At 39.6% G+C, this 21,691-nt stretch overlaps 1 protein-coding gene across 4 annotated transcripts in view; it reads right to left on the reverse strand.

Annotated features, from left to right (window-relative positions):
- The window catches only part of crtc1a (CREB regulated transcription coactivator 1a), a 29,960-nt gene extending 13,335 nt beyond the window's left edge, over positions 1 to 16,625 (reverse strand). For 2 of the 4 annotated variants that reach the window (XM_084732974.1, XM_084732973.1), the window contains exons 1-10: positions 16,424 to 16,625; positions 11,803 to 11,919; positions 9,215 to 9,340; positions 8,092 to 8,153; positions 5,858 to 5,952; positions 4,579 to 4,664; positions 4,452 to 4,483; positions 1,913 to 2,103; positions 1,594 to 1,739; positions 557 to 649 (exon numbers count right to left, since the gene is read on the reverse strand). In XM_084732974.1, the coding sequence (XP_084589100.1) occupies positions 557 to 649; positions 1,594 to 1,739; positions 1,913 to 2,103; positions 4,452 to 4,483; positions 4,579 to 4,664; positions 5,858 to 5,952; positions 8,092 to 8,153; positions 9,215 to 9,340; positions 11,803 to 11,919; positions 16,424 to 16,549 (1,074 nt within the window). In that variant the 5' untranslated portion in view covers positions 16,550 to 16,625. Of the gene's footprint in view, positions 1 to 556; positions 650 to 1,593; positions 1,740 to 1,912; positions 2,104 to 4,451; positions 4,484 to 4,578; positions 4,665 to 5,857; positions 5,953 to 8,091; positions 8,646 to 9,214; positions 9,341 to 11,802; positions 11,920 to 16,423 lie in introns of those variants that run through there. The other 2 variants (XM_084732972.1, XM_084732971.1) reach the window with 2 other exon arrangements.
- Positions 16,626 to 21,691: the final 5,066 nt, after the last annotated feature.

Genomic DNA, 21,691 nt, shown 5'->3' on the forward strand with positions numbered 1-21,691 from the left:
GTTAACTTACTGGCTGCACACAGTCGCTCACATTTGTCAAAGATCTTTACATAAATGACTGAAATAGGAAATTAAATACATCTAAAAGATATTTACTGAAATATTGCAATGCACTATTAATAAAATAGAGAAAAAAATAGAGTATTTGGTGCATTAAACAGCAGTGATTGCTAAAATCAAGCATTCCTTCAATGCAACAGTGTTGTTTTTGCAGAAATATTGCAATAATTGAAAAAATATGAAAAAACATTGTATCATTAATTGTGATTGCAAGAATTAATACTGGACTTAAATATGGGAAAGCAGTTGGCAAACATCACCTTCACTCATAGAAAGAACTAATCCTGTTTATACTCTCACTGCAGTTTCATGTGTTTAAAAGTACCGACCTGTGCTTCTGATTGTAAAAACTAGATCTTAACTGGTGCAAAATTCTTAATTTCACACTGCAGACATTTTGTTCTCACTGAGCTAAAATCAAGCCACGAAATGAAAAATATGTGAGTGAAAGTCAGCTGTCAGCTTTCTCGGGCGAAGTGCTGGAGGAGAAACTCACTTGCTGGCTCTGGTGGTTCTGGGACGACGGCTGCTGGTTGAAGAAGGCATACTGGGACAGCTGCTGCTCAAGGTTCATGGCGTTGATGGCCGCCTGGAGGGAGCACAGCAGCAAAATAAGACACGAGGTTCTGATGTTTTATGGAAAACGGGTTTATTTCCAACGTTTTCCAACTCAGTCGACTTCTTTCAGAATTATGTTTGCCAAGTAGGAAGGAATTTGCCTCGGTATCTTGGTGCATAACAAGAGACATTGTGAGAGAAGGAAAAAAAAAAAAAAACAAGTACTGCAAAAGTTAAGAATCATAAATAGAAAATAGAAAAATCTACAATGAAAATATTAAAAAAACAGTATAAGGTCTAAAACAAGTGCAATGTGCAGAAATAAAGTAAAATATATTTATTGATATAATTTACTCTTTATAACCTATAAAAAGAAATAGATTATTCTATACCTATCTGATGAAATATTGTCTTTTCAGGTTGCTCAGCTTCAGAAATATTTTATTGATACCTGGAGGGAAATTGGGTTTCATTACAGTTGTTCCCATTCAAGAACAAATATATTATATAAGTATAGAGAAACTATAAGAAAATAGACTTAGGAAGTGTTTTAAAATATGTGCTTTTTACTACAATATATAAAAAGATTTGTAGAGAAAATAGAAATATAAGACACATGTAAAAAATATGCATATTTCATTATATACAACAACAATAAACCTAAACAATTGTGCTGAAAATGGGGTCTAAAATAAGAGTGTTAAATCAGAGTATTGGTTGGTTGAAATGTACAGTATAAATAAATAAATGCAGGATTGATGCCAGTGTATTCAGAGTATTGTACTGTTGAATATTATTATTGTTCTCTGCACCACAAACACAACCTCATAAATGTAACACAGCAGAAGGTCAGTCTGAACCACTGGGAATTGTCTAACATGAATGAAATCAATCATTAAATAATCAATCAAACTTGTATGATGGATTTTCTTGGGATCGCCGATGCATAGAGAGGGCAGAGAGCGTGGGCTGTACCTGAGAGAGAGTGAGAGGTGGAGATGTCGGGGAGAGCTGCAGGTTCTGGTGCTGGTGGGAGTCTCCTGCATTCAGGATGAGAGGAACCATGTTGTCCTGCCCGGGCTGCATTTCCATGGTTACTGTGGGCTGAGATGTGTTCACTCCTACGGCATAAGGAAAGAGTTTTTAAAAGCACACATACAGTCAGAGAGAGAAACTGGCAGCAGAGTGCTAAACGCTGAAATGAAAAGTCATTAATACCCTGCGCATTACTGTGGGAAAATTAAATTGCTCATGTTGAACGTGAGCAGGACGCCGTCACTGTCGGTGGCGTTACCTTGCGTGTTGGCCAGGTTCTGTGTGCTGTTGGAGGAGCTGAACGAGGCGGCTGCTGCATCATCCGAGTCGAGCGGGGTGGGCAGCGGAGGAGGAAACTGGATGTTGGTCAGGTCAGGAAGAGAACCGCCAGTGTTGTGGGCTGCTGGTTTTAATGAAGTGGTCAACTGCTGGTCCGGAGACGGGAATATGCTGCAGGAAAACAGACGTGTGCAGTGAATAACTCGGGTTGTATGAGTGATAATAACGTGTATTTTTTGTGTATTAATTACAGTACATGGCAATCAGCATGTCCTCAGTTAGGAGAGGAAGAGGGGAAGCTGAGCAATGAACTGCTGTGGCAAAAAAAAGGACTTTAGCCGCTTAAAAAAGGTCCACAAAAAACAACAAAAAATCAATATCAGTTTAGTGTACACTATTTTTTATATTTTCATTGCTTTACTTTGCTGTCGGACAGATTTTCTGACAGGAAACTGCTGTTATTTAAGCCAAATATCGCCCTCTCCAAACCAACCAAACTCCATAAAGAAAATCAGTCATTTCACCTCGCAGAACACAGGAGTCGCTAGTCTACCGCTGCTGTGATCTGTTAGATTTGTTTGTGTTATTGCATGACTTCGGTGTGTCCAAAGTATCTTTTTAAAACACAAAAGTCACACTACAACACAAACAAACTAACAGATCGAGGCGGCAGTAGATCAACAACTCCCGTTTTCTGCAAAGTAAAATGACTGTTTTTACCTGTGGAGTTTGGTTGGCTTGGAGAGAGCGATATTTGGTTGATATTACAGCATTTTCCCCTCTGAAAAATCTGTCTGACAGGAAAGTTAAGCGGTGATTATCTTCTAAATATAGCATACATTAAACTGCTAATAATTTTCTTTAGGTGGACCTTTTTAAGTGACTAAAATGTCTTTTGCTGCTGACAACACCACAGCAGGACATTGCTGCTGCTCCAAACTGGGGATGTGCCAACCACTATCTACTGCAGGTAATACACTGACTACCAATCAATAAGTACCTCATAGAAAACCACTTCAATAATCTAAACCGCCACTTTAATACTCTCCGAAAAACAAGATCAGCTGGCTGATGTAGAAAATGAGGGAACAGAAACATAAACAGTAGCTATCTCATGCAAATTACCCAGCAACACTTGACAGTGTTTTCCAATGCAAACAGCTCCAGAGATATTTGGACTTTGTGCATTTGGACAGCGGTACTTTTGCAAATGCTCCGGTTCTCCTCTCTCACCGCTGTGGCAGTCGGTGTATAAATGCAAATGATGTTTAATTACAGTCAGATGGCTTCGATATAAAGCTGTGTTTAATTCATACTTGTTCACCTGATGTGTGTAAATATGCACTTATTCTGACGCAGCCTTAAATACCACGGTCACCTCACCAACCATTACGCTCTTAGAAATGAAGGTGCTCACTAGAACATTTCAGGGTTCTTTGTCTTGTCCCTGTAGGAGAACCCCTTTTGGTTCCTGGCAGGTTATAAAAGATCCACTTGGAAGCCTTCCAGAGAGTTCTACCCAGAATCCAACATAAAGGGTTATACAGAGAACCATCTGCAAAAGGTTTTACACAGATATTCGCATGAGACGTTCTAAAGAGAACCCTTCTATCGCGTAATGGTTTCACCAAGAGCCCTCTCCAGGGTTGGATCTAGAGCCTTTCCACTCTGTAAGGGTGTTAACAAGAACCCACCCAGGGAGTTCTACTGAAAACCCTTTTATTATCCATTGGTCATCTAGAACCCAGCCAGGAGGTTCTGCCAAGAACATTTTTGTAGTCCCAGGGGTTTATCTAAAACACACTCAGGGGGTTCTACTGAGAACCTTTTTATATTCCAAAGATTTCACCTAGAAGACATTCTTAGGGTTCTTACAAGAACCTTTCTATAGTCAAAGGGTTTTTCAAGAACCAACCAAGAGGGTTCTACCAAGAACCTTTTTATATTTAAAAAGTTTCATCTAGAACCAGTAAATGGGGTTCTACTAGGAACCTTTTTATATTCCAAGGACTTTATCTGGAACACACTGAGGGGGTTCTACCAAGAACCTTTTTATATGCCAAAGGTTTTATCTATAACCCACCAAGGAGTTTCTAACAAGAACCTTTTTATGTTCCAAGGGTTTTATCTAGAACAGACTCAGGGGGTTCTACCTAGAACCTTTTCACAGTATATGCCAAAGGTTTTATCTAGAACACACTCATTGGGTTCTACCAACAACATCTGACAACTGATTTCTTGAGTCGAGGGATTGTTGCAATTCCTGGGGGGTTCTTTGGATGAAAAGGGTTCTTAATGGAACCCTTGACAAATCTATTCTCCAAAAAGAGGTTCTTTAGAAGCCACTGGTTCTGGGTAGAACCCTTTTGGAACCCTTATTTCTAAGATTGAGGAACAGTGCAGTCACAGTTAAAACATTTTTATCATCATTTCCTTTTTTTTTTCTTTTTTTTTTCAGACTTAAAGAACACATTTCCTCAGACCGGTTCTAAGCAGGAGAACCAGTAAAAAATACTCACTGTATGCCTGGAACTTTGCAGGGCTTTGATCCCTAAAGGGGAAACAAATAATTCACAGCTAAAATATTACGAACACCACAGAGAAATCATTGAAAATAAAACACTTATGTGAGCGTAGACGTTCCACCTTTTTGCACTCCCAGTTCTGTTTTTGTCCGTCCTCATCGACCTCCTGTTTGATTGCTTCAGCCCCTGGTACAGTGAGCAGGAGAACTGCAGAGACGGAGGAATATCAAACAGAACAATCTCCTCAGTCTCATGGGTTTACAGATGTCCAGCCTGTTTGAGCTCATAATAATCACAGCCCACATGTCCTCGTTTAATACGATCAAGTAATACTTTAAAAAAAAAAAAAACACACAAAGAAGAAAAGGAAGGAAGAACAGGAGATAACAGAAAAAAAAACAGGAAGGAAGAAGAAAAAAAGAGCGTGTGACAAGTGAGACAGTAAAAATATGAAGCTCCTGAACACTGACTGACAGTAACAGGCAAACCCAAAAAATGTCTCCAAGGAGATTTATACAAATTCAATCATAGCGCTCCTGAAATTAGAACAATCCGCCTCACGCTGGCGGCCATTAGCGGTAAAATTCATCGGACACTTGGATGCACCCCGTCTTCTCAGCAGTCATTTGCCCCTCTGCCTTCAAAGCACTGAAAAGCCTTTCATCACACACTGGAGGGCACTCGACTGAACCGCCGAGAGAAAGCGGCAAAGCATCACAAAAACATAAGCAGCCTCACAACAACAACAACAAAAAAAAAAAAGCCCCGTCGACGGCCGCCACCTACTGCAAACAGTCAGAGGGAAACAGTAAAGAACCGACTCATTAGGACCTGATTAACAGCTACGTTTTTACAGCACACAGTTTGACACTTTTACTCATATTTAAACCTGTTTTCAGTTTTAGTTTAGGCACAAAACAGTTAAAATACACCATATAAGACATAATGGAGATGGGAAACCCTGATAAGCTTCATGAATCTTGAGAAAACGGGTCCAGAAACGAGGCAAATAATATTTAAATTATGTGACTGCTTAAACATTGTCTATATTGGAAGAAGTGAATGTATTATCCCAACCTAAAAGCCATTAAGTCTGACCAAAGACCCTAAGAAATTAACTAACCTAAATCTAAAAATACTACTTAATGATCCCAAAACATTTTTTCATCTGTTTAAACACAGATAAGATACAATAAATGCTGACATATGGCAAGTGGAAATGTTTATTTAAAAGGATTTCAGAGTAGGGTAACTAGTTTAGAAGACAACAGCCGACCTGCTGGTCAATATTTACTGAATATCATGTTTCTTATGCATCCTGACTTAAAGAAAACACATTCATACAACACATCTTATTCAACAACTTAGCAATGAAAACTAAAAACTAAAATATTGCGTACCTCGTTTTGGCTGCAGCTCCTGTGACCCTCCGGTGAAAGAGGCCTGCTGGGCAGGAGTTAATGTGCTCTGGTGCAGTGCTGAGTCAGAGTTTGTCCTGCAGCACAACAATTAAAAAACACAAACAGAGAATCACAGCATTGTATAGAAATATCGAAGAAACACACACAACGCTGTACTGAGCAGCACATAAACAACAATCACGTTTTATACAAATTGAAGCTCTGAGCTGGGCATAAAACCATAATTACAAACACAATTTAGTCATGCTGATTGATTTATAAGCTAAAAACAAACCTCTCACTCGCACATTGGACATATCATGTGGTGTGTAATGAGCTGCACTCACAACTATATCAAATATGTTTTGATTTTTATCACAAGAATTTAGAATAATCTGAATGTGATCCTGTATAATCTCATGAGGGAAGTCTAAATGATGATAATAATATATAATGTAATTATAGCGGTAATAATATATTGATGTTTGATGGACTGAATTACATCCAACAACAAACATCTCCTCAGATGGGAGGCTGTACTCTGAAATTTAAGTAAGTTAGTAACTTCAAGTCCAAACGGCTTTAAATGAACACCATCAACTGGACACAAAACCAAATGAACAAATTATGGTCTCGGTCCCGACTTGGTCTTCAAGTCTCAAGTCACTGTGGCGACAATAAAGCAAGTCATATAAAATTCTGATGATCCCCAGAGTTTCCATTAAAATCAATTAAAAGTCAGTGATCATAAAAAGTTAGGTAAATAAAACTAGAGCTTGAGATCTGGGCTTTATTTCTCACATATTTCATGGGCTTATGTCGGGTTTGGGCTGTATTATTATTATTATTATTATTATTATTATTATTACTATTATTATTATTATTATTACCATTATTATTATTATTATTATTAGTTTTTTTTTTGGTTTTTGGTTTTTGTATTGTCCCTGTCAGTGTCAACTCATACTGTTTAGTACATAGAGGGAAGTTTCTTAAGAAAAGTTTCGGGCTGTAATCGGGTTTGGGCTGAAATATGCTAACATGGGACGGGTTCGGGTCGGGTCAGAATTTTGTTGAGCTTGGGCCTTATTGGGCTCAACTTTTCAGGCTTGATTAAAGCTCTAAATAAAACTGTTGCAGCCTACTTACACCTTACAAATCTTACTGATATTTGATATTTGTGGCGGCAACAAAACTCTGAAATGAACGAAAATGGAGAGAGAGGATTATTAGAGTTGTACATTCACTCAAGAACTGGACTTAAGTACAAATTCAAGCTAAGTATTTCAATTTTATACAACTTTATACTTCCTGTCCACTATTTTTCAGAGGCAAATATATTTTTTACTCCACTATATTTGTCTGACAGTGTTAGTTGCTCTCCAGTTCTCCAGTGAAAACTTTAAACTTTAATCTTTGTGATAAACTGAAAGATGAGCTGTTCCTTAATGTATTGAGAAAATTCTCCCACCTCGCAAACTAAATCAACTCTTTAAAGACCGTAAAGTCTCGAAGCTGTTCTTCTCATGCACAACAGAACGCTGACTTTTTAGAGAAAAGTGGTTCTCACAGGAAAGAAACACTTCAGATATGTGATGATCTCATAGGATATGATGCACTGCTGATTAAACTACTCAACAGGATATAATGTAGTTAAAATGAGCGCAACCTCAAACACCCTCCGCCCCAAAAAATGCAAATATTTGGGAGTGCATTCTTCTTTGAACCAAATCTAGATAAAACATAAACCACTGTAGCATACAAACCCAGATAATTAAGCAACATAAGCTTCGTGTTTTTCAGTGTCGACATACTTTCCTTTTAGAAAATGAAAATATTTCACTCAATTTAAATGTGAAATTACTTTTAACGCAATTGTTGTCTCATCCTCTGCAAAAATAGAAATATATTTAGATTTGAATGCACTCTTGTCTTGGTCATGACTTTGTCTCGGTTTAATCGGTACAAATAAGCGACTAAATGTGTGATTATGCAACATGTTTTCATATTTACTCAGGATTTTAAAAGTCTTGTGTATGCGTTGTATCTCCTGTTGATCTGACCCTGCGTCTTCATGAATAGAAACAGTAGAAAGCAGAGTGGCACAAACAGGTTAGAATTACCGGTGGAGGCCGTGAGGAGGCTTTATTATGATCATTACAAAGAGAGTAAACACTGAGATACACTGTGCAGTCATGCAGAGACGGTGTTTCATCCTCAGAGGCTGTTCTTACCTCCTCCAGCTGGTATCAGGTGGTGGTGACAGATATACTGAGCCATATGGACAGCTGTCAATGTGAGATTGCAGGTTAAGAAAATACAGCTGGAGACTGAAAGTCTTGGCAGATTCAATGCATTCGTTCCTGAGATATAATAACGAAAAAAGAAAAAGCACAGCACTGGTGCAATCGCAAATAAACCAGCATGAGATAAAAGTGTAATTAAACAGCGAGTGTCTCATCAGGATTTAATATCTGCATCATTTCTGACTGGCTCGTTGTAAATACGGCATAATACAAACATCCCTACCAAACACAACCATAATGTGACTTGAATTAATTACAGGCTGAAGACTGAGAAACATCTGTAACATCCATGAGCCACATTTAAACAGCCGCAGTAAAGAAATCTCATAAAACAACATGTGGTCTCTAAAGTTCTGTGATTGAGAAAAATATTTCACATTTCTGACCTGAGTTAGCACTGAGATCCTACGCAGAAGACGGGGCGCCTGTCACGACACAAAATCCTCCCGATCAACTTGAATAAATGCCACAAAATTAATCCACAAACTGAAGTGACTCCGCTGAGTTACCACATCATAAGGTAGACCTAACAAAACCTTGTGGATCACAATAGTGAGAAATGTGACTTTTTTAAGACTTGTTAAAGAATACTTCAAAAACTCAACTTCAATGCAGCCTACAAGAACAAGAAAACAGACCACCAGGGCTGAACACTAACTTTTAAAAGCAGTAGTACTTTTGGTTGCCGAAAACTGAAGATACGGTTGCCATTTTCAGTCACCTTATATATGTTCTGAGTGATAAGACACTATTAGTTTTGCGTTTTGCTTAATAATGAAAATGTGACATAAAACAAATGTTTAAAAGTGTTATTACAGTAACCCTGGTTTCTGTAGGATGTTCTACCTTGAGCTGGTGAGTTTGATGTGTTTGTCAAGGTTTACGCTGTACATGCTTTGCAGTATAATCTTCCATTTTCCATTCCATAAACAAATGATGTGGGTTTAAGTTAGACAGACTTTCAACAAAGCCATGTCACAAGTATTTATAACAGCTGTTTAACATCAGTATCTGCATAAGCAGCATAATAAACATATGATATAAAGGATATCTGGCGTCCATGTTTGTCAATAGAGAGGGGTTTTCGGTGGGGTGATGTGATGCGGTTCCGGTCCCGGTAGACTCTGTCCACTAACCCGTGGTGTCGTGTCGATCTGTTCGAGTCCAGCCCTGAACTCTAAAAGACACAAAGACAGAAAAAAAATTCAAATTAACTGCTCAAATTGTGAGTCTTTTTTGTGACAGTTCAGCGTTGCTGGACTGCTCTGAATAAGAAATGTAAACAAAACTAAAATCTCTCTTAAATTTAAAGTTATTAATCAGAAAAAGTATTGATTAAACCTGCATCCTGAGCTGCATGTAGACTACTTCATCTAGAACAGGGAAGAAAGTTAATGGAGGTCTGGACAAAAATCACTTGGAAATTGGAAAGTTTCTGTGAAATTAAACAATGAGGATCTGGAAAGTGCCCATTTTGTTCCTCTTCTTCAAGTATCTTCTTGAGTAACATTCGCCGGGACCATCGTTCATCATTCCTGCTGATTCAGAGGGAAACTGAGCCTCGACAAGGAAACAAAAGAACAAACTCCCACCATCCTCTTTCTGCAGAAAAATACAAATAAGTACTTCTCGTGCTCGAGTTTTGCTGGGCTGTCAATGGGAGGTCAGATCCAACAGAATTTATATTTCTTTATACAAATAAGGATCTCATCACAAATTTGCATTGCAAAATGTTAGTTTATTTAAAGACAGCTGTCTCTTTGCACAGATCCATGTCAGGACAATTTACAGTATATATTTATTTTTCAAAGCATTGCAAAGCAAACATGAAGACAAATTGAGCAAAGAGTTTATACTCCAGTGCACTGAAGTGATGGATGATCATTTCTACTTGTTTCATATATTCTCAGTCTTGGTATTAAGATTCAATACCTCTGGGTGCTCGGAGCGAGATATTGTTCCCAGTGCATTTTGGGTGGAAAAAAAAGAGCAGCTTTTCTCTCGTATATGCAGACTGACACAGCTGAGAGCACAGAACAATATAAACTGTGAAAAACAGTTCAGTTAATGTGGTTCTCATCATTTGAAAAGTGCATGTTAAATGTAAGTATATTGATTGAAAATTATCCTCTGCAAGATGATCCCTTTTTTTGGGGCACTGGAGTTCCAGGTATGACGCTGAGCTGAGAGGATGAAGCTCTCTGGCCTGGTTACAGTTCCTACGCAAATCCTACTTTAAATCATCTGAATCCACCTAAAATTGCTGGATATTTAATTCCAACCTCCCAACACAGAATATGTGCTGTAACCTCCGAACATCAACCTAAAAACGATGAAACCCAACCTGAAGACGGTGACACCGAGCTGGACGAGACCAAAACTTCCCAGGTCACAAAAAGAGCAAAGATAACTCAGAGATTCTCTTAACCCTTTCTCGGAGAACGACAACACACCGTCTAAGAAACACTCGACAGTATGAAGATTAAGTTTTCATTCAAGCTGGACGGGACATTTTCAGCCATCAATAGCATCAAAAGCGAGCTGAAGAGTTGTAAAACAGAGGAAGACAGAGAAGCGGGTATCAAAAAAAGGTCAAACCAATTTATCCACAAAGGTGAAAGTGTGGACATCAGACGGAAACGTTATAACAAGGACATATAGGACATATTGCTTTTTTCAACAGATTTCACACAACCTTCAAATCTTTCTTCTTTTCATTTTTATAACCATGTTATGCTATTTAAATTTCACTTTTCCTCCACAATTGAAAAAAATGGCACCGTTAACTTGTCATTTTGACTTTAAAACTGTTTCGCTAGCAGTTTCGTCTGCCTTTGAAACAACTAAACTACCACTAAAAAAGAGTTTAAAGCACAAACAGTATAGTTTACAAGGTGTGTCAGTAATACATGATGTTCACAGTTTTCTTAAACTGTACTTTTTCTCTTACTCAAGTATATTTTTTGAGCCAGTAATCTACTTTTTACTGCTCTACATAAACCTATTCTGCTTTTTTCTGCGGGAATTGGTGTATTTTAGAGACCAATTAACCTAAAGTTACTTTAATAACTGCAGTAAAATGCACAGTAATTTATTAACTAGGTACTTGTTTTTACTTCTATTTGAGTAGGTTTCTCACATGGTAATTGTACTTTTACTTGAGTAAAGGTTTTCAGTTCTCTACCGACCGCTGATGTTTATAAAAGTGTTATTTTGGGATGTAGCTCTGACGCCGACATCGAGCTCTGCAGAGGAGAGTGTGGTCCACCGGACTACATGTATATTAAAACTAATGTAGACTCCGCATTGGTATATTTACTTAAACTTCTATTTATTCTAAACAAAGTGCTTTTTGCTTACATAAACAATAAGACGCTTACCTCAGAACACGAGGATTTCATGGTCTTTAAAAAGCCAATGTAAACGTTTGTATAAAGCAGCTGCAGCTTGAACCACAGAGATCGACACAATGAATATTTATTTAGATGAAACAGCTGTGAATCATTACTGTAAAACAAATTCTGGCGCAAATGAAATGTTCATCTCCAGCATTCACAGTAAATCTGTTCCTCTTCGTCTACACAGTGTTTCAATTGTTGCTGGAAAAGATGCAAAACTAAAACATAAATAATCCCTCACCTGAAAAGTCACATCGACGGCGCCGTTTCCAATCTGATTGACGTTTGGCAAAGATCCTCCGTAGTACTGCCCACGGTTCGGTCCCAGCTGCAAGTACTGAGTCTTCTGCAACTGTAACTGGAAGCAGAACAACAAGAAGGAAGACAAGAGGTCATTCTGTGAACTTCACAAAAGAGATAAATATATATATGTCTGTTTCTCACTCACAGCAAGTTCATGCTCCAGTCACAGCAAAACAATAAACTGGTAATAAACACACCGCAGGACGAAAACAACAAAATGTTAAAACTGTGCAGTCTGGCCGCTCCAACAGTCGTGTCAAACTTCAACTTTGGATTAGAAAAAAACTACATGCAGAACAGCTTAAACAAGCCTTTACCTCATGAAGAGAGCTGCCGTCTGAGAGCAGAGACTCTACAGAGATTCACTGAGTGTACAGACGACCAGCATGTCATCCATCTCTGGCTGTTGTCACAAACAACGTCTAACTAGTGTGTAGCATTTAAATAACGTTAATAAAAGGAACCTTCACCGCTTACTGAGCGCCGCTGTCAATCCAATTATCTGTGTCGTCACTATCAGCAAGAAACAGCAGACACAACGACTAGAAGGGAACCCCAGATCTGCAAGATCTCGCAACAGTTGAACGTTTCGACTGAAACCACGAAAAATCTCACAATAGCTTTGCACGTTTGGGGTTTCCTTCTAGAACCAAGCATCAGACACAGAGAGTGACGGACAGAACGTGCCACCGCAGCAAAGGCGGTGAACACACAAAGCAGTCGCCAGATTTGTCTATAAGCTGTGCACAATGCATGCGTTGCCAACTGATCTTAAATTAATCAGGCAATATCAGCTTCACAAATTTTAGTAAAATTAACTACAAAATCAAAACTTGTTGACATGTTAATATATTTTAAACTATGTCAATCTCACAAGGGATGAGTGTTTGTGTCAAGTGAACATAACGTTTTCATGTTACTTTGACAGTCCTGAACATTTGTGTGGATTCTACACCAAAATTCTGTTTCATGAATGAACTGAGGTTTGCAGTAAAATGAAGACAGACCTTTTTTAAAACCGAAAGGAGAAGACGACCACATTTTTTTTTTTTTAACTCAGGTCTTCTGACAACGTGTGATGCAGGCTGCTACATTTGCAGCAACCGTCACAGCAGTGAAAATGAGAATTTAATAACTTTTACGTGTGACGAGATGGTTAAGACACTTTAGGGTGAAAGAAAAGCACTTGAGAGATAATTCAAGAGAGACTGAACTCGCCTTACAACAGTGTTTATTTCAAAATGACCTCCAGTTCCATTTCCCATTAGAGAACCCATAACCGGTCAATTAAATTTTCTCATGCAAGCCTGCTGCACACTGTGGGCAGAGCAGAAAATCTAATAATAACAATTACTATGCCTGTATCACTGGTGTATTTTGATAAGCCTCTGACCTCAGAGTTTATTTCTTTAACCACATTCATTCCTACTCCGCTGACAGAGGATTACATACAGTAAACATATCCGGATCAGCAGGAGGCCGATCCAAATCCTTTCAGCCACAGTGAGACAGGTACAGAAGAGAGACAGGCGGAGCAAAAAAAAAAAAAAAAAAAACAGCAGAGAGAGATTGAAGACGAGGTCGACGGGGGGAAAAGGATGAAAACCTAAACCTGAGGCCTACTTCCCACAGGTCTAACTTTGGCTCTGACTGCAGCTTCCTGCCACTTGTATGTGCACTGATGAAAATAAAATTCACAAAAAGTGATGCCACAGGCCTCCGTTCACGATGACAAATGGGATCTCTGACTAACCTGTCTAGACATGTATCCGAAAATACACTTTTATTTAGTTCTGACACAACTGATTCACATATCGAGTATCTAGAAAATGAATACAGAAATTGAGATTTTATTAGTCACTTGTCAGGGAAAATCCACATCTGCAAGCAGACTTTTTTCACAGCAGGTATTTTGACTTGTCCTCGTAGGAAAAGCACAGGTGTCGCTAATGTCCCAGTGAGTCATACGTGTCCAACACAAGGACCGTGGGCCAAATCCGGTCCAGCACCTCATTTAATGTGGCCCGTGAGAGCTTGCAAAGAATGTAATTTGCGCGATGAGTTAGGGCTGCAACTAACGATTGATTGGTTGATTATTTCTCAATTCATCAATTAATAGCTGTCAGAAAATGGTGAAAAATGTTGATCACAGTTTCCCAAAGCTCGACGTGTCGTCCTCAAATGTCCCATCATAAAGGAGGAAAGAAACAAGAACATGTTCTCATTTAAGAAGCTGGAATTTTGACTTCTCTTTCTTAAAAAATTACTCAAATCAATTATCAAAACATTTAATAATCAATTAATAATCGATTATTCGATTAATCATTGCAGCTCTACAATACATTTCTATGCTGCGTTATGGAAGTACAGTGTGCATAAACTCCGTGTCCCTGAATGCATCCCAATTTTGTTATCCATACACTGACTGAGGGCATCTCGTTGTTAGCTGTCAGTATACAATCACCAGCCACTTTATTAGGTACACCTTGCTGGTACCAGGTTGGACCTGCTTTAGCCTTCAGGACTGCCTCAATTCTTCGTGTCATGGATTCAACAAGGTGCTGGAAACTTTCCTCACAGATTTTTTTTTCTATATTGACATGATATCATCACACAGTTTCTGCAGATTTTTCATCTGCACATCCATGACGTGGACCTCACTGTCATGTTCAAGAGATGATTTCAGCTTTGTGACATGGTGCACTATCCTGCTGGAAGTAGCCATCAGAAGGCGGGTGCACTGTGGTCATAAAAGGATGGAAACGGTCAGCAACAATACTCAGGCAGGCTGTGGTGTTAAAACGATGCTCAGTTGGTACTAAGGGGTCCAAAGTGTGCTGAGAAAATATCCCCCAAACCATCACACCACCAGCAGCAGCAGCAGCCTGAACCGTTGATGCAAGGCAGGATGGATCCATGCTTTCATGTTGTTTACTCCAAATTCTGACCCTACCATCTGAATATCGCAGCAGAAATCGAGACTCATCAGACCAGGCAACATTTTTCCAATCTTCTATTGTCCAGTTTTGGTGAGCCCGTGTGAATTATAGCCTCAGTTTCCTGTTTTCAGCTAACAGAAGCGGCACCCGGTGTGGTCTTCTGCATACCTTGGTTGTAACGAGCGGTTATTTGAGTTACTGCTGCTTCTCTATCGTCTCGAACCAGTCTGACCGTTCTCCTCTGACCTCTGGCATCAACAAGGCATTTTCGCCCAGAGAACTGCTGCTCACTGGACATTTTCTCTTTTTTGGACCGTTCTCTGTAAACCCTAGAGATGGTTGTGTGCGTAAATCCCAGTAAGTCAGAAGTTTCTGAAACACTCAGACCAGCCCATCTGACACCAACAACCACGTCACGTTCAAAGTCACTTAAATCACCTTTCTTCCCCATTCTGATGCTCGGTTTGTACTTCAACATATCATCTTGACCATGTCCACAGGCCTAAATGTAACGTGTTGCTGCCATGCGATTGACTGATTAGACAGCTGTGTTAACAAGCAGTTGAACAGGTGTACCTAATAAAGTGGCCAGTGAGTGTGTTTTTCCAGCGGTGGCGCTCTAGCTGAGTGGTTGCGGCTAGTAAAGTTAGTCGTAGCAGCCTGGCAAACTGCCGTCATTTGATTTTTACACACTTATACCTTGTTTGCTCCCTGTTTTTTGAGCTCTCAAGGATGTGAAAAACATGCATGTTTGATTTTGAGACGAACTGTCCCTTTAAGAAAAGAAAAATCCTAATACCTAAAATAGAAATAATGCTGTGGCAGCTCAATATGACAACAGAGACATATTCAGATATTTGTTTTTTTACACATGCACATTGACAGTTTCAGCACATAATCATTGCAGTAGCTGCTCCATGCCTGTTGGATAGTTGCAGCCTGTCTGCCTGCTCATCATGCTTCCTCCCCTGAAGCCCTGCCTCCATAGGATTTATTTTGGAGGCCTGCATTGAATGTGGCTTAAATTCCACATAATCTGCGGCTCGCACTCATCTTTGGTGTAAATGTCATTCATGCTGCACAGGCCCGAAGACCTGTCGGACAAGTTTACAGGCGCACGGTGCAAAACACGCCTCGCCATATGTCACTACCATGAACGCCACACACAGCGCGGATTGTCCAGCGTGAGATGATAACGTGCGTTTCTCCGCTGTGTTGTGTTTTAATCGCCTGCTGTGTGAGAGCAGGAGACGAGGAGCAGGAATCATCGCTGCAGTTGGACGCGCTGTCAGATACGCATGCACGCCCCTCTGCTTTACACTTGCGTGGGACAAAAAATTGTAATAACTTTTTTTTTTTTTTCAGACGAGGCTCTCTGTCATTAATATCTACGTGACAGGACTGTTACCTCCCGCCTGCTCTGCTCGCTGTCATTAATGGCAGAAAAACTGGAGCTGGAGCTGACGGGAAGCGTCGTTTGTTATTGTTTACCTATGCTGCCCTCCTGGCTGCGTGCATATCTGACAGCTCGCTAAAAAAAAAAAAAAAACAAACGAAGAAGAAGAAGAGGTGGAGGGAAAGAGAGGGGGGTAAAAATAAATCAAGAAGCGGGTTCGTTACCCTCGCTGCCCGGGTAATGCTGAGGTCCTTCATCACTTCTTCAAACGCCGCCGTCTCCTCCGCCTGCTTCTGGTTATGTAAAGCGATTTTCTCGCTGAATTTCCGCGGATTGTTCGAAGTCGCCATGTTTCGCTCTTCTGCTCCGTTTTCCTTCACTGCCAGAGTCAAGAGGCGGGCAGTGAGCACGTACAGCTTCCGGTTACAGAGGCTGACACAATAAAACACCACAGAGGAAGAACGGACCAAATAAATTATAAATAAGTAGCTTAAGTAAGAGAAATTTAATGTTTCTTTAATGTTTTTTGACCACCAGGAGACAGAATCACTGTATTGATAGTTAGCTTTCTGTGGCTAACATGTTAGCATTTAGCTACTTAAATACTCAGAAGACACACCCCCTTTTTTTTCTAAATTACATAGTAGATGCAAACAGGCTCACTTACTTAGGATTATTTTTACAGTCAATTAATTGGTCCATTATTTTCTCAATTAATCGATTAATGGTTGTTTTAAAATGTCAGAAAATGGTGAGAAATGTCAGTCAGTGGTTCCCAAAGCCCAAGATGTCGTCCTCAAATGCCTTGTTTTACTCGCATCCCAAAAATATTTAATTTACTCTCACAGAAGAGTAAAAAAAAATCAAGATATTCACACTTAAGAGGCTGAAATTATACATAACTTTGACTTTTCTTTCTTTAAAAATGACTCAAACTGATCAATCAGTTTTCATAATAATTGGTGATTCATTGAATAATTGATTAATTGTTGCAGCTGTACATCTGACTTCTCCTGTGGGCTGGGCATTGATGCTAATGATTTGTATAGTGCCACCTCTGCGATTAATGTGATTGGTTCCTTAGGTTTACGATGTCATATACTCAGCATGACTGACTCAGGTTTTTGAGATTGCCCTTGTTTACAGCGAGAAATGCTCAAACATGGCATTTACTGCTTATTTCACTCTTTATATGTCTTGCAACACATGAAAACACTACACAGACTTGTTAATAAGATTTAAAAAAGTGATTTTCACGCGCACATGTTCTAAATATTGACAGGGACCCCTCCATATCCTCCAAATTCTGCTCCTAAGATAAGATAAACCTTTATTAATCCCCGGAGGGAAATTCCGGTGTCATAGCAGCAACAACAATAAGAGTGAAACACAGGTAAGGAATAATCAAAGATCAAAGTATAAGAATGATAAAATAAGTAGAATTGAATAACAGTAATAATACTAATAATTTAAACAATAAAACTGTCAATGTGCAATTGCAAGACTTATGTAAGGCTTTAATCGTGCCTGAAAAGTTGAGCTCGTCAAGGCCCAATGCCAACAAAATTCTGTCCGAAACCGACTCAAACCTGACCTTCATTGGCATATTTCAGCCCGAACCCAATTAGAACTCAGCGTTTTTCTTAACAAGCTTCCTTCCATGCACCAAACAGTAGAGGTTTTCAGTGACAAGGACAATACCTGCAGGGAACTGTAAATAAATTAATATATTCAGCCCAAACCTGACCTCAGCCTGGGAAATATGTGAGAAATAAGACCCGATCCATCCCAACCCGAATCCACTGGGTTCCGTCTGTCCCATCAGGTTCGGGCACAGATAATAATAATACTCTTGTGGCCCATTCCTCATGTGAGCTATTCGAACGAGCAGGCATAAACAACAAGAAAGCCCCACCTCAATGGCATCATTATAGTATTGCTAATTACAGGCTGCAGCTGTTATTTTCACCATTGATTAAGCATTTTTATCATTTGTTTTGTTAAGGAGTCATAATTCATGTATGTTACAAGTCAAGAGAGACCAAACCAAACTGTATTTACAAGTCATCAGTTCATGAAACCAAAGGGGAAAATGCAGGTATTGATAAAATGTTGAGCTAAACTGCAAAGCCATTTAACAGCTAATTCGACATGACTGAGTAAAGCTGAAGGCAGCGTTTGTTGCGGCAGTGCATGCTTTTATTTTGAAGGCGAAATCGCCTGGTTTCCGGTATCTACACGGTTGTCTCTGGCCGACTTGACGCAGCTGCCTCGGTGAGGGTTTGCGTGCTCACGTCGCTGCGCGGGGGTGTAGCGGAGGCGCACCGCACATCTGGACTGCGGAACAACCGCAAATTTCACTTTTTAAGCCATTATTATTATTATTATTATTATTATTATTATTATTATTATTATTATTATTATTATAAATTGTGTCTGTTGTTGTTATTATTATGTTTTGTTTTGTTTTTTAGAATTAGTAGCAGTTTACAATAAAAGGTATTTTTGGGCTCTGAGGTGATGCTCTCACCACTGTGATGAATATGTTAGAACATATTGGTGACACCAGATGGTGGATTGTGTCAACCTCTTTATGCCTAAATAGGGGTTGTGAGTAAACTGGGTGTGTGTTTAAGAATAAAGCTGAATTCAGTTTGTTTTTATTTGTGTAAAACACTTTAGCTTCATTGTGTGCGTTGTTGGCCTCAAGGTTCCTGACATGAAGTCGCAGGCCAGAAAGTGGCAGTGTCGGCCTCCTCTGGAGTTGTATGTGCTCCCCTGCTGACTGAGGACAGACGCTGTCACAACAGTGTCTCCCTCTGCTTTCCAGCTGAACAGACTCAAAAGGTGAATGGACCGCACACGCCTGTGAGAGACTTACTCATGTGGAGACAAATGAGCGCTTAGGCTCAGAGAGAAAGAGGTTGTTATTTCTGTGTCATTTCTGTTAAGCCCTTTCTCCATGGAATTACATGATGAATGCATCAAAAGGACCTTTGCATGTCCATTCTTGTTTCTTGACTGCAGTGGGAGTTTCACTTTCACAGCCACTGCAGCAGCCACGAAAACAGCTGCATCCACCCAACACCACGAGGCCTCGTGCTTTATATCTGATGATATATCAGGCTCGGTCAAACACCACAGAAATAAACACCACACCTACAATTATCGTTTCTTTTTTTGTTTTTACAGGCACTGGAGGCACAGTGGAGCTGTTTCACCTGCCATTCAGGAGAGTGTAATTTGGTTGTAAGGTAACCATGGTAACATAGAAAAAGCAGAGACTCCAGGGCAGGTGGAGGGAAGGAGTCTTTGCACAGCATCATTCTGTTATTGCTGAATAAGCCGGCAGGAGGAGAAGCCTTGGAGCTGAGCCTGTTTTGTCATGGTCTGTTTGTAAAAATGAGGAAAAGCACATGTTGCGGAGGATTCTTGTGTCCAACTGTCCTTCAGCAGACAGTGTTACTGTTTATCTGATATGCAAACACTGACTTCAGCAGCGTAGCGAGAAACAGCATCTCAGAGGCTTGAGGGTGAAAGTTTCACTTCACTTTATCAGTTAAACCTGAGAGTCTAGAAGCCTCATTTTGGTTCTTTGGTTTCCTTTTGCACCACTGAGCTACAATTTTCAGCCACTGTGGTTTTTTCAAAGTATTATTTGTGATGAACACGCTCACTCTTTCTCCTGATCTCTGGCTCAGTGTGTTCATATATATGGAGTCATAAGAGTGCCATAAAAAATAGAAATCTGTAAAACAATAAGACAAGAAATGTGGACTTAAATAGTTTGACCTAATAGTCAATTTCTCCAAAAGATGGATGACTAAGGGTGGAGATATACTTGCTTTTAACTATGGGTTTGCAAACGTATGTTGTCTGGTTCACGTATCCTGCGTCCATTTGGAGCGTTGGTGGCGCACGTCCTCAGAAACTAACGCTACGTGTCTGCAAGATGCATTAAGCCGGGGATATACTTGCTGTTTGACCATGCGTTCGCGTAGACAACCAGCTGTGTAGTGAAGCAACGACGCGGCCGCTTGTCCATGCACATTACTGCAAAACACCACTAGAGGGCACAACAGAGAACGCAGACCATAAACCGCCCTCAAAAACAAAAGAAAAGGAGTTCCTGGTTTCCGGTGTGCACATGCATAGCCGCCTCGACGTCAACTGAACTTATCTGTCGCCAGCTGTTGTGGCAGACATGTTTGTCGCTGTGTAGCGGCAACGATACTTTGTAGAGATGAGGGTAGTTGCTGACTTGTTCAATGAGCCTTTCCTCAAAATTTTCAGCCATTGTTGTTGCATTAATTTCGGAGGATGTGCGCAACCGACGCTCCAAATGGATGCAGGATACGCGAGGCATACGTCACACGAATGTGTAGTTAAATGCAGGTGTATCTCCGCCCACACATTATATACATACATATTTAAGTACATAAGTAAAATATACATACATAAAATATAAAATATACACACATATATTTAAGTATTTAAAAGTTCATAGAACTGATTAAATAAGTTAAAAAATTTCAGGTGTAATTATTCTACAGTTATTAATTTATAGTATTAAAATTAATACAGTAATCCTTGAAGGCTGCACAAACCAAAACAACCTTTATTATCATTTTCACTCTATTCCATAGTTGTACACTTGAATTCCTGCTTGCCATTATTTTCATAGACTTCTGCTTTCAGTGCTCATTATTAATTATTAACTTACTACTAAAAGCAATAACCGAATGCAGAGGTAATTATGTAATATGATAACAAGATACATTTATAGTGTTATATTTACAACCAGCCCTTTGAGGGCAAACATAATGCTGATGTGGCCGGGAGACAGTTGAGTTTGACACCCTGCAGTATGTGGGAAATTGCATTAATGTGAACGTTAAAAGCCAAATATAGAAAATTCATTGCTTTGGCCTTTGGCATGTGGACACCCACAAATCCCACAAAAAATAATAAAATAAGATTTTTTAGAAAAGTGGAACTGCAAAAAATTCTGTTTGACAAGAAAGCAGAGCAACTGACCCTTCCTAAATCCCACCCCTTTTTGCTCTGTGCTCCAGTGACTGATGAGCAGACTTGGTACCTCGGTCAACTTCCTCTTTTTCTTGCAAAAGTGACATGCGAATACTCATATCTTAAACTGCAAGGAAGTTTCATATCGTGTTGATTCTGGAGGCCCATCTGGACAAAAGCAGCTGCATTTCAACCGTAACCACAAAATATAACATCAGGAAGGCAATCGCCAGAACAGAATCGTCATCCAGTTGCCTAAAAATGCAATTCTTGCAGAAATCTCAAAATGTTACACGTATGTATGTATAATCTATGCATAACTATGAGGGGCGCTCCACAAAGCAATTTAAGCTCAGAGCATCAGAAGGGCCAACGGCGGCCCTGCAGGAATCAGCGTGGATGCATGTCAATCAAGCTACATTAATCTTAGTAACTGCCGTGAGAAACAAGTTTGACAACTGAAA

This window comes from Lutjanus erythropterus, chromosome 12 (genome assembly GCF_056507025.1).
Source record: "Lutjanus erythropterus isolate fLutEry1 chromosome 12, fLutEry1.hap2, whole genome shotgun sequence".
In the NCBI taxonomy this organism is placed as follows: domain Eukaryota; kingdom Metazoa; phylum Chordata; class Actinopteri; order Lutjaniformes; family Lutjanidae; genus Lutjanus; species Lutjanus erythropterus.